Source organism: Trichomonas vaginalis, chromosome IV (assembly GCF_026262505.1).
Source record: "Trichomonas vaginalis G3 chromosome IV, whole genome shotgun sequence".
Classification (NCBI taxonomy): domain Eukaryota; phylum Parabasalia; order Trichomonadida; family Trichomonadidae; genus Trichomonas; species Trichomonas vaginalis.
In genome coordinates, this window is record NC_067206.1 from 29162947 (window position 1) to 29175154 (window position 12208).

At 29.7% G+C, this 12208-nt stretch overlaps 3 protein-coding genes across 3 annotated transcripts, besides 18 other annotated features; 2 read left to right on the forward strand and 1 right to left on the reverse strand.

Moving 5' to 3' along the window:
* Positions 1 to 692: part of a mobile genetic element that runs on past the window's edge.
* Positions 1 to 692: part of a terminal%2Cinverted (terminal inverted repeat of Banshee-A1 transposon ID:TVAGG3_0188800) that runs on past the window's edge.
* Positions 693 to 794: 102 nt separating this feature from the next.
* Positions 795 to 823: a mobile genetic element.
* Positions 795 to 823: a terminal%2Cinverted (terminal inverted repeat of ISTv1 transposon ID:TVAGG3_0188810).
* Positions 824 to 1099: 276 nt separating this feature from the next.
* Positions 1100 to 1136: a terminal%2Cinverted (terminal inverted repeat of MuDR-5_TvMULE4 transposon ID:TVAGG3_0188820).
* Positions 1100 to 2796: a mobile genetic element.
* Positions 2759 to 2796: a terminal%2Cinverted (terminal inverted repeat of MuDR-5_TvMULE4 transposon ID:TVAGG3_0188820).
* A 190-nt stretch (positions 2797 to 2986) lies between these two features.
* Positions 2987 to 3226: a mobile genetic element.
* Position 3227: 1 nt separating this feature from the next.
* Positions 3228 to 3264: a terminal%2Cinverted (terminal inverted repeat of MuDR-5_TvMULE4 transposon ID:TVAGG3_0188840).
* Positions 3228 to 3939: a mobile genetic element.
* Positions 3902 to 3939: a terminal%2Cinverted (terminal inverted repeat of MuDR-5_TvMULE4 transposon ID:TVAGG3_0188840).
* Positions 3940 to 6004: a mobile genetic element.
* On the forward strand, positions 3982 to 5448 carry TVAGG3_0188860 (MULE transposase domain-containing protein; the record flags this gene model as incomplete). The annotated part of the gene is made up of 1 exon (XM_001279542.2): positions 3982 to 5448. The coding sequence occupies one exon, from the start codon at positions 3982 to 3984 to the stop codon at positions 5446 to 5448; it is 1467 nt and encodes a 488-aa protein (XP_001279543.2).
* Positions 6005 to 6006: 2 nt separating the features above from the next.
* Positions 6007 to 6903: a mobile genetic element.
* Positions 6904 to 7079: 176 nt separating this feature from the next.
* Positions 7080 to 7863: a mobile genetic element.
* Positions 7080 to 7863: a terminal%2Cinverted (terminal inverted repeat of Banshee-A1 transposon ID:TVAGG3_0188880).
* A 130-nt stretch (positions 7864 to 7993) lies between these two features.
* Positions 7994 to 8031: a mobile genetic element.
* Positions 7994 to 8031: a terminal%2Cinverted (terminal inverted repeat of Banshee-A3 transposon ID:TVAGG3_0188890).
* A 322-nt stretch (positions 8032 to 8353) lies between these two features.
* Positions 8354 to 9184, forward strand: TVAGG3_0188900 (putative TM nitroreductase family; the record flags this gene model as incomplete). The annotated part of the gene is made up of 1 exon (XM_001306619.2): positions 8354 to 9184. One exon carries the CDS (start codon positions 8354 to 8356, stop codon positions 9182 to 9184), a length of 831 nt encoding a protein of 276 aa, XP_001306620.1.
* A 575-nt stretch (positions 9185 to 9759) lies between these two features.
* Positions 9760 to 10797: a mobile genetic element.
* A 371-nt stretch (positions 10798 to 11168) lies between these two features.
* On the reverse strand, positions 11169 to 12100 carry TVAGG3_0188920 (serine/threonine protein phosphatase family; the record flags this gene model as incomplete). The annotated part of the gene is made up of 1 exon (XM_051225885.1): positions 11343 to 12098. One exon carries the CDS (start codon positions 12096 to 12098, stop codon positions 11343 to 11345), a length of 756 nt encoding a protein of 251 aa, XP_051110871.1.
* Positions 12101 to 12208: the final 108 nt, after the last annotated feature.

Consider the following 12208-nt stretch of genomic DNA (forward strand, 5'->3'; position numbering starts at 1 on the left):
ATTTGAATGTAAGTTAAATTGCTTGTTGTTTTTAATAGCTATTTAATGAGAAATCCAATATTGCAAAATTCAAATTGAATGATTGAAAGAACAGAAAAAGTCATTCTTTTCAATTTCGAATATGTTTCATTGTATTTATAATTATATGGCAAATAAGATATTTAAACTTGATTTTTGAAGGAAAATTCACAAAATTGAATAAATTCAAATAATTTTTATTCAAAAATAAACTAGTTATTTGAGTTTAATACTAATTATCTATTCAAACTACAAAGTTTGTAATTTAAAATATTTTGTGAGATCAGATTGAATTAATTCAAGGTTCTTTTCAATTAATATTAATGACCATATTACGCATTTTCGAACATTCTAAACCAAATATATAAAAATGGGAGACGAATGTTAAATTTGCTAGACATGGGAAGTTGTCTGCAAAGTTTTGGCTCTTATCTCTAACAAAAAATTAATTTTTAAAAAAATGACCGAATACGTTTCACCGCGAGAAAAAAATAAAAGGCAAGATAGAATTTTCTAGACATAAAGAAGTTGTTTACCGAGTTTTAGCTCTTATCTCTAACAAAAAATTAATTTTTAAAAAAATGACCGAATACGTTTCACCGCGAGAAAAAAATAAAAGGCAAGATAGAATTTTCTAGACATAAAGAAGTTGTCTACCAAGTGTCAGCTGTTACTTCTTCTCAATACTGATATAAAATAAAAATCTTTATTTATTTAACCTTTATTGTTTCATTAAACTTCATTTATTTTATATTATAGTTTTATTCTTTTAGCTACTTGTAAAATAATCTAATTTTATATCATCATTTTACCGGATTATTCTTCAGTACATCGATTGTGTATCTAAAATAATATCATTATCCTTATTCTGTTTTTTCCAAAATTCTTTTAAATATCTTTTTTGGTTAGATTACTTTATACTTTTTACTTTTATTTTTTAATTTCAAAAAAAATTTGGTGATTGTTCTATTCTGTTACAATGTGCATTATCATATTCTAATGAATTATTCATTACATACATTTAAAAAAACTTGTTAAAAATGAAATTAAAAAATTATGTTTATTATTACGCTGTGAAGAGGAGTGGGGGACAAACTCGCCCATTGTCACTTTTCATTAACCTTAAACTTGTAATTTTCATTATTTTCTGAAATTAACTTTAAAAGTACTAAGTAAGATCATGAGATATAGCAATATATGTTTAAACTAACTTATATTTTGGTTGTACACCACTTGTATGTGCCGGATACCATTGTGTCAAATTTTTTCTGAAATTAACTTTAAAAGTACTAAGTAAGATCATGAGATATAGCAATATATGTTTAAACCAACTTATATTTTGGTTGTACACCACTTGTATGTGCCGGATACCATTGTGTCAAATTTTTTCTGAAATTAACTTTAAAAGTACTAAGTAAGATCATGAGATATAGCAATATATGTTTAAACCAACTTATATTTTGGTTGTACACCACTTGTATGTGCCGGATACCATTGTGTCAAATTTTTTCTGAAATTAACTTTAAAAGTACTAAGTAAGATCATGAGATATAGCAATATATGTTTAAACTAACTTATATTTTGGTTGTACACCACTTGTATGTGCCGGATACCATTGTGTCAAATTTTTTCTGAAATTAACTTTAAAAGTACTAAGTAAGATCATGAGATATAGCAATATATGTTTAAACCAACTTATATTTTGGTTGTACACCACTTGTATGTGCCGGATACCATTGTGTCAAATTTTTTCTGAAATTAACTTTAAAAGTACTAAGTAAGATCATGAGATATAGCAATATATGTTTAAACTAACTTATATTTTGGTTGTACACCACTTGTATGTGCCGGATACCATTGTGTCAAATTTTTTCTGAAATTAACTTTAAAAGTACTAAGTAAGATCATGAGATATAGCAATATATGTTTAAACCAACTTATATTTTGGTTGTACACCACTTGTATGTGCCGGATACCATTGTGTCAAATTTTTTTTGAAATTAACTTTAAAAGTACTAAGTAAGATCATGAGATATAGCAATATATGTTTAAACTAACTTATATTTTGGTTGTACACCACTTGTATGTGCCGGATACCATTGTGTCAAATTTTTTCTGAAATTAACTTTAAAAGTACTAAGTAAGATCATGAGATATAGCAATATATGTTTAAACCAACTTATATTTTGGTTGTACACCACTTGTATGTGCCGGATACCATTGTGTCAAATTTTTTCTGAAATTAACTTTAAAAGTACTAAGTAAGATCATGAGATATAGCAATATATGTTTAAACTAACTTATATTTTGGTTGTACACCACTTGTATGTGCCGGATACCATTGTGTCAAATTTTTTCTGAAATTAACTTTAAAAGTACTAAGTAAGATCATGAGATATAGCAATATATGTTTAAACCAACTTATATTTTGGTTGTACACCACTTGTATGTGCCGGATACCATTGTGTCAAATTTTTTCTGAAATTAACTTTAAAAGTACTAAGTAAGATCATGAGATATAGCAATATATGTTTAAACTAACTTATATTTTGGTTGTACACCACTTGTATGTGCCGGATACCATTGTGTCAAATTTTTTCTGAAATTAACTTTAAAAGTACTAAGTAAGATCATTTATTTTTGCATAATATAATGCCAATATGGTTTCTTTTGATTTTATTTCATTTATAAGCAAATCAGATTTACCCAAAAACTCCACTCCATAAGCGTTCATTTGCTAAATTAAAAAGTGACAATGGGCTAGTCTGTCCCTTTCTCCTGTGAAGAGAAGGAGAAAACCAAAGAATAGAGTTTTATAAATAAAAACTTATAGAATATTTATATTATTTAAAAATACACTTTTTACATGAGAATAAAACAAAAACAATGTTTCAAAATCCGACATTTGTAATGTTTCAAAATCTAACATTTGTAAAGTTTTAAAATCTAAAAGTAGTAAAGTGGAGAGGAGTAGGTGACAAAAGTGCATACTCTTAAATTAACCTTAAATGTTGATTTTTCGATATTTTCGGTATTAACCTTATTGTAAATTTTTCCGGTGATAAATTTATCACACTGAGGTTATTTTTCCGGTGAGATTTTTAACCTTGATTTAATGAAATTAATATATATAAATTTTATTATTTTTAATTTCGAATGAGTATAATAAAATATTTTTTATGTGTTTTTGTTTTTGATGTGATTTGAAAAGAAAGGGACAGACTAGCCCATTGTCACTTTTTAATTTAGCAAATGAACGCTTATGGAGTGGAGTTTTTGGGTAAATCTGATTTGCTTATAAATGAAATAAAATCAAAAGAAACCATATTGGCATTATATTATGCAAAAATAAATGATCTTACTTAGTACTTTTAAAGTTAATTTCAGAAAAAATTTGACACAATGGTATCCGGCACATACAAGTGGTGTACAACCAAATCTTCGACTCGATGAACTTGTAATCGAGTTATATTCCAGTGTTGTTCCTTCATTCCTGATTAAGTTGCAAATTAAAGGTCTGGATTCAGAGAGAAGTGTTAAAGTTATCAAAAAAGTCACAAGAGATTTCGAAGAAATGACACAATTTAAAAAAGTCGAATGCATCAGTATGCTTGAAGCTGTTCAGAAAGGTCTGAAAAATGATACACTTGATCCCAACATTGTTTACTCAACATTAAAAATATTATTGCAAAGAAAACATTTGATTTAATAAACATTTAATTTATTATAATTAATTTTTTATTACAGTATAGTAAAAAATGCTATAAATAAATTATTATATTTTATTAAAATGTGACTTTTAATAGTAAGTGAATAAAATAAATCAGGAATTGGGAAAGAAATAAGGTTAATTAAAAATAATGAAAATTACAAGTTTAAGGTTAATGAAAAAGTGACAATGGGCGAGTTTGTCCCCCATTCGATTTGAATTTTGTTAACTCTTTTCAAAATCACTTCATTTTTATGATTTCGGTGGACTTAGAGGAGCTTATTGCTTTTGGTATTAAACAGGAAGTCAAGGGCGGTGTCCCATACAGAAGAAGAACGGGATCTCCAAAGCAATATGTCACTTATTCATGTTCGTATCCCCTATGCAAGGCAAAATTTAGGGTTGAAGAACAAAATGGAGTGTTTACTATAAGCAAAGTTAATGAAGAACATTGCCATCATATAGGAGTTGAAATGGGTTCACATTACGCGAGTAAATTTTATCAAAAATGGATCGAACTTTATATTAAAAACGGTGGAAAGCAATTTCTTGCTCAAAAAGCATTTTTTGATAAGTTCGGAATTGATACGAATAACAAAGAAACGATGAAACTTTTCGCGCAGTCTACTGATGCTTTAAAGCACAAATTTTATCGCCTTGATGAGATTATTGCACAAAGATTATCAAACGATCCTTACACTTCTTTGGAAGCATTTTTGAATAATTTACAGGAAGAGTGCCCAGATGATCTCGTTCAATTTGATTACAATGGAGATTTTTCCGAGTTTACAATCATATATGCACCTTTTGCTGCAAAAGAATTGGTGCATAGCATTGATAACCCTCTCCACGTCGATTCCACTCATTCTTTAATTAAAGGAAAGATCCAATTGTTTGCAGTAATAATGAAAACAAGTCAAAACACAATTTTCCCCTTTTGCTATTTTTTAGTGAACCCTCAGACATCTGAAAAAATTCAAGAATGTTTGGTGAAATTCTGTGAGTTTGTGCACCTGGATCCACAGCATTGGAGCGCTGACTGTGCGCTAAACATTGCTCGCGCAATTGAGGACGGATTTCCTCTTGCGCAGCTCAGTTGGTGCGCTGTGCATGTTTTACGCGCATGTGCAAAAGTTGGAAGCTATTTTGACAATCCACAGAATTTTGAGAACTTCTATTTAGCAATGGACTTTTTGACATTACGTGCAGATGCAACAAATGCAGAAAAGCTGGCTGAAGAGTCTGATGAAACATATGAGTTCTTGACAACAATGTTAGAAGAAGAAGAACCGCGCGCTTTGAAGTATTTCGATAAACAATGGAGAAGAACCAAAGAACATTGGATGATGTTATATCGTGGAGAAGGTGATTCCACGAATAACATTGCGGAATCACACTTTCATCAATTAAAGCAAACATTTTTCTTGGGTAAGAAAAATGAGCGCATTGATGACATCGTCATAACTCTCATCACTGTTGTGATTCCAAATGCGATTATTAAGGTTCAAGTCGCTAATGTTTTGAATGAAGAAAGAGCAGTAAGAATTCTTACAAGGGCAGGTAATCAGATTGTTGAGCAAAGAGCTTCAAAACACGATGAATGTTTGAAATTAATTCAACACATTTTGGAAATTGTCGAAAGCCGAAGGATTGAACCTAATGTCCTTATTCCATCTTTGAAGGCAATATTAAATTTGGACAAGAAGTTTAAAGAAGAGTAAGCAAAGATTAGATAATTTGGAATTTTTTTAAAATTAATGAATAAACAGTATATTTTTGAAGTGTAAGCTTATTTACCTGAAGCTATATTACTTAATATAACATTCAAAGTATTATTGCTATTTATTGGAGAACAAATTTATGTAATTTTCACATGAAAATTGATAAATTTGTATTTCCTTATGATAATCAATTTTTGTATTTGTAGAGAGTCTCCCTGCATGATATCAAGACTTGGCTATTAGTCTTTATCCATTTTTGAAAATTGTATTGTAAATTGTAAGAATTTCTGAATACTACTACTATAAAATATAATTGCTTATCAATGTATATTCTCCCTGCATGATATCAAGACTTGGCTATTAGTCTTTATCCATTTTTGAAAATTGTATTGTAAATTGTAAGAATTTCTGAATACTACTACTATAAAATATAATTGCTTATCTATGTATATTCTCCCTGCATGATATCAAGACTTGGCTATAAGTCTCTATTCATTATGAGTATGACCCCATTTTTTTTACAAAAAGTGCCGAATTGCAACTTTGTCCCAATCTCTTTGTGTATTTCGGTTTCAGCTGATACATTTGATTTGGCGTGTAATTTGTTCCAGTTAATGGATTAATTAGGAGATCTTCATGCGGTGTGTTATTATTGTACTCCCAAATAAAGGCAGGAATAGCCTGAATGCTTTGGCAGCGCTCCAATGTCGGCCAGAATCTCACAATCTTCCCATTTTGGTAGGGAGAATGAGAGTCTGTATGCCGCCATTGAACGCCCCAAAGATCAAGTAGATCTTGAAAGGCGCCCCTATTTTCTGAACCGTTGTCAGTCCAGAAACAATAAGGGGCGCCAAATTCAATGAAGGCGGAAGCCGCAACGTTCGCTGTCGTCGCTGCCAGCATATCTGGTATTTGTATACACGCTAGGACTTTGCGGCTAAAATCGTCGATTATGCCATAAATATACTGGCCACGAACACCCCTAAAATAATGAACATCTGCGTGCCAGATAAGATTGGGTGAAAGCGCCCAATATCTTACTGCTGTTTCTGGCCCGGCATGCTCTAATCGCGTCTTGGTGAAATGATTTTCTTTGAAGTATCTGCGTACTTCTCTATAAGATACATCAATTTGTTGTAATTTCAAACGTTTCCATTGTTTTGTTTGACCACAGGGAAAGGCCCAGTGGTCATGTATCACAGCAAGAGCTTTGATTTGGTCGTAGGGATTGACCCTACGACCTTTCTTGCCTTTAGGCAATGGGATATTCTGTAAGCTAAATTGATTTTGTAAAAAAGATTTTGAAACATCTAAATATTTGAAATCATTTGATTGAAGGGTTGGGGCGATGGGAACATGGGTGCAAGCTTCTTCCCATGTCATTTTACCTTCTTCAATCTGATTGGAAATACCAATTAGGTAAATTCGATCGACATACCCTTTGTAAGGATTCATTCTAATGAAGTACGTTAACAATCAAAATATTCTATAAGTGTCTAGTATGGAATTCAAAAGAATAAAGAAAATGGTAACGTAAATAAACGTATTATGAAATAATTTATAATTAAAATGAAAAAAAGAAAAAATAATAAGTAAAGTGACTGGAAATGAAAATGAAAATCAGTGTACAGTTTTATTTTTTTCTCGCTGTGAAACGTATTCGGTCATTTTTTTAAAAATTAATTTTTTGTTAGAGATAAGAGCTAAAACTCGGTAAACAACTTCTTTATGTCTAGAAAATTCTATCTTGCCTTTTATTTTTTTCTCGCGGTGAAACGTATTCGGTCATTTTTTTAAAAATTAATTTTTTGTTAGAGATAAGAGCCAAAACTTTGCAGACAACTTCCCCATGTCTAGCAAATTTAACATTCGTCTCCCATTTTTATATATTTGGTTTAGAATGTTCGAAAATGCGTAATATGGTCATTAATATTAATTGAAAAGAACCTTGAATTAATTCAATCTGATCTCACAAAATATTTTAAATTACAAACTTTGTAGTTTGAATAGATAATTAGTATTAAACTCAAATAACTAGTTTATTTTTGAATAAAAATTATTTGAATTTATTCAATTTTGTGAATTTTCCTTCAAAAATCAAGTTTAAATATCTTATTTGCCATATAATTATAAATACAATGAAACATATTCGAAATTGAAAAGAATGACTTTTTCTGTTCTTTCAATCATTCAATTTGAATTTTGCAATATTGGATTTCTCATTAAATAGCTATTAAAAACAACAAGCAATTTAACTTACATTCAAATTTATTTGTGTTATATTCAATCTTCTCAAAACTTATAATTTTCGGCTATAGCATGATTATATGCTATATAATATAATAAACCTATAATAGTATCATTCTTTCAATTATTTGAAGAGAAAACCGAAAAAATCTATTTTCGGTCTATAACAATTTTGTGTTCTTCTTCAAAATTTTATTTTTTTTTATTAAAAAGAATCTTTACAAAATATACATTTACTTTAATTAATATTTAAAAACGTGCTCTATCAAAAGTTCCAAAAATTCAATATTTTAGCTTTTCTGAGGTGTCACTTTTGATGAATTTCTGTTTACAACACAAATAACAATTTAAAGACATTCATAATTGTATGTGGAAATGTTATAAATAACTGTATTATTTTTCAAAAGATTAATTTCTGGCGTTTACTAAATATATAAATATATATATATATAAATGTCATGTGAACAAATTTGCACATTTGGTGATCAATTTCCCGACGAAAGAACGCGACTCTGAAAAAATATGACATTATTAATTATGAATCACTCCTATATTCATTTAAATTCAACATTTAGAAACATTTTTGCGGTTCGCGTTTTGTTTAGTTTTATGTTACCGCCTCTTCAATGTAAAGAAATTTATTTTTTAATTTTTACACATGTTAGAAGTGAAGGAATTTTCACTCATTGAAGCATTCAAAACGAGGCAATCAATTAGAACATATACTGGAAGTGTAACTAGTGATGTTCATGAGAAAATTGCACAAATTGTTCAAGAAGCAAATAAAGTGAAAGGCCCTTTTGGAACGTTTGCGAGTATTGACATCACAGGTGCTGGAGTTGGTCGTATTGGCTTCATTTCTAATGAGGCTGGGTGGATTGTTCTTAAAATCCCTTTAGAAAAAAATGGAGCGCCAGATTATGTTAATTTCTGCATTGATGCTGCATTTAAAGCTAATATTGCAGTAATGAAACTCACTCAGATTGGAATTGGCACATGTTGGGTTGGTGGAACGTATTCACAAAAAGAATGCGAAAGGCGATTCCCAGGATTTAAAATTCCATGTGTCGTTTCTTTTGGTTTTGACCACGAACGACGAAGTATGATGGATAAACTCATTAACCTTGTCAAGTCCAGTGGAAGATATGATTTCTCCGTCATATACTTCAATGAAATTACTCAAGCACCACTTCAAAATGCTGATAATAATAAGCTCAACGAAATCCTTGAATGTGTTAGATGGAGTCCATCAGCTGTGAATAGACAATCATGGAGAATGAATGTCAACATTCCAGAAAGAAAATTCAAGGTATTTGATTACTACAATCTCTCAAACAGCTACTCAATGTTTGATATAGGCATTTTTATTTCAGGTATATATTTGTTAACAGAAGGAAAGTGCAGATTTGATGTAAGCCCTTCAGATGAAAAATTTCACACCGGTGGAAAATATGTTTGCACGATTTATGTTGAAGAAGGCGTATTTTGAAGAAAATAATCTATCAGCAACGTAATTATAAATTATTAGTATGATCTATTTTACAGGTCATAATAGTTAAATCAATATTATATCAGAATTCAAGCTTTAAATCATTATTTTTAATTCCACATAGAAAATGAATATAATGTATAGGCTTTATCTGAGTTTTATATGAGTCAATTGAATACATAATTTCAGTTCAAGACAATTCCTCTGAGTTTTTTCCAAAATTTAAATAGGAAATTATATTTTCTTTTATTAGCAGCATTATATGAGGCACGTGATTGTGGATAAATAAATACGAATGTAAATCTACTAGTGTGTTATATTTCCCTATAGATATTCTGATAGTATTACTTCTCCCAATCGATAGTTATGGAATTAAAAATATTACAAGAGCTCTCGAAGATTTAATGCATATTGAGACAGTAGGATTGAAATTGGGGCACACTGATCGGGCTTTATCCCCTTGACCTACTCAATTTTAGCAATAACACTTGACACCCTTTAAATGATGATATTGTACTTTATCTGCGGTAGCCCGTTCCTCAAACTTTGCTTTGTTATATTCAAAAGATATTGAAGGGTGCACCCGTATGTACGTTTATTTGAGAGGAGGAGGATTACCCTCTCAATTTTGAGGGATTCGTTAGTTTATTTTCTCGATGAATATGCAATAAAATTTGATTTTTACCTTATCAATATACTTCATATAATATACACATGTTCATGTAAAAACTTTTTCCCAAAATCCTCTGGAATTAAGGGATTTTTGAATTTTAAGAATTTTTTTCGAATTTTTTCGAAAAAAAAAATATTTTCAGAACAGCCTTAACGGCTAAGATTTAGGAACAATGTTAAGTATCAAAAAGAAAGGAGGTCTGATATAGACAACATATATCGTTGAAGGTTGAAAAAATCTCTAATATTTGAGCCCAAAATTTCAAATTTTAATTTTTTGAAAAAAGAGGCCACCCGTATGTACGTTTATTTGAGAGGAGGATTATATTTTTGAAAGGGTGAAACATTATGAATATGTTAATTATATAATAATATGTATTATTATAAAAAAGAAAAAATAAAGCACGTTAAAATTTTTCTTTCTTGATTTTTTACAAAATCTACTTAGAATTATGCAAAATATGACTAAATAATTATAAATTTCAAGTTAAATTTTAATTTTGATAAATAATTTAAATTTCAAAATATCAAGTTCAGTTCGACTATGTATGTAGTAATTCCTCAATAAAGTGCCAAAACCCTATTAAAATATATGAACATTTTCAACATTTTAATGTTTTTATTTAAAAATTTGATGGAATATGAGCTTCAAACAATTATTATGTAAATAAAAATAATTAAATATATGTATTTATTCGTATTACAACCGTAGTAAGTCGATTCTTCCTTTCTTCTACTGAGATTTGAATTTGATTTCGAATTGTAAAGAGATTCAAAGGGAAAATACTAGCGGATAAAAACTACCTCCATGAAAGGGTCATAATGGAGTCAAGTTGTATTTTTTGATATTTTTTGCTTTTCGAGCCTAAATGGGTAGCCAAGATAATGCCTAAAATAAGGTTCTAAATTCTGAAGTTTACATGATCCTCTCGTGTGCACCCTTGAAGTTTTTTTTTTCAATTTTTTAAGACTAAAAGTTAGTCTGCGAATGACAAAACGACAAGATCTCCAAACCAATGAATCACACAACAAGCAGAATTCATCAATTTTTAAATATACCTCAAGTTTTGAATCAACCTTCTCGCAAAAATCGAAAGATGAATTGAAATTTTTCAAAAAGCAATACTACTCACCAGCTCCAGAAAGAATTATTTCGTTCACATTTGACTATTTCATATATATAATTACTATATCTCAATTTATCCTGAAATTACAAATTTCATTATTAGAAATTATAATATTGGATATTATTCTTTCAATAATTATCAGATACATTATATTTCCAACAGACTCACCAATTTACATCGAATTATTCGCACTTTTTTTAGATTACTTACATAAAATAAAATACAGAATTTTAATTTTCGGAATAGTCTGGATAATATTTTCTTTATATGTTAATCTAAATTTATCAAAATAAGTAACCATTAATAATGCAAAAGGAAATTTAACTAAATAAACGAAATATAAACAGTTTGTTTATAAATTATAATTGGATCAAATCAATATACGTAGGACCATAAGCCACGTCGCGATTTGAGTTAACAATTGCAACATTGCAGCAAAGGGTGTTACCGATCATTGTATTACCGTGGGCTTCATGAATATGTCCAAAGACAACAGCTGCAGGTTTAACACGCTCAACAGATTTTCGAAGTTCAGGGCAGCCTGCATGAAAGCCTGTTGATGTCATATCGCATATATTATGTGGTGGTCCATGGCAAAGGATAACATCTGTATCCTCTGGTACTTGCTCCCATAATTTCGAAGCCGTATCTTTTGTAGTTGGGAATCCAAAATCTCCAAATGCTGGTGTAAATGGAGATCCGAAAATTTTAACGTTTTCGATCGTAACTGCTTGGTGCTCAAGATAAATTATATCTTGATCCTCTGTAAAAGTTGTTTTTATGGATTCGGGGCCATTTTTATATGAAAATTTGCTAAACCATTCAGTAAAGTGACTATAATTTTTTAAATCAAAAGGTAAGTCTAAATTTCCTGAAATTATAACTTTATGTTGAACAGGAAGGGAGGTTATGAAATTTTTAAATGATTCTGCATGCTCTGGGTTTCCAAAGAGGGTCATATCTCCTGCAAAAAGGAGTATATCGGCAGGGAATATTGTATTTTTATTAATATTGTTATGAACTCCGTGTGTATCAGATAAGCACATTAATCGTATTGCACTCGATGATTTTTCTATTGAAGGATCGTCTACTAACTTTGCAGAAAATTTAGGCATTTAATTCAGATAGAAACGATTAATGACGATCAAAATACTCTAATATGAAAATCTGAAAATATTAGTGATTTAAAAAATTTTTTTTACATATTAGTATCATGATATAATGT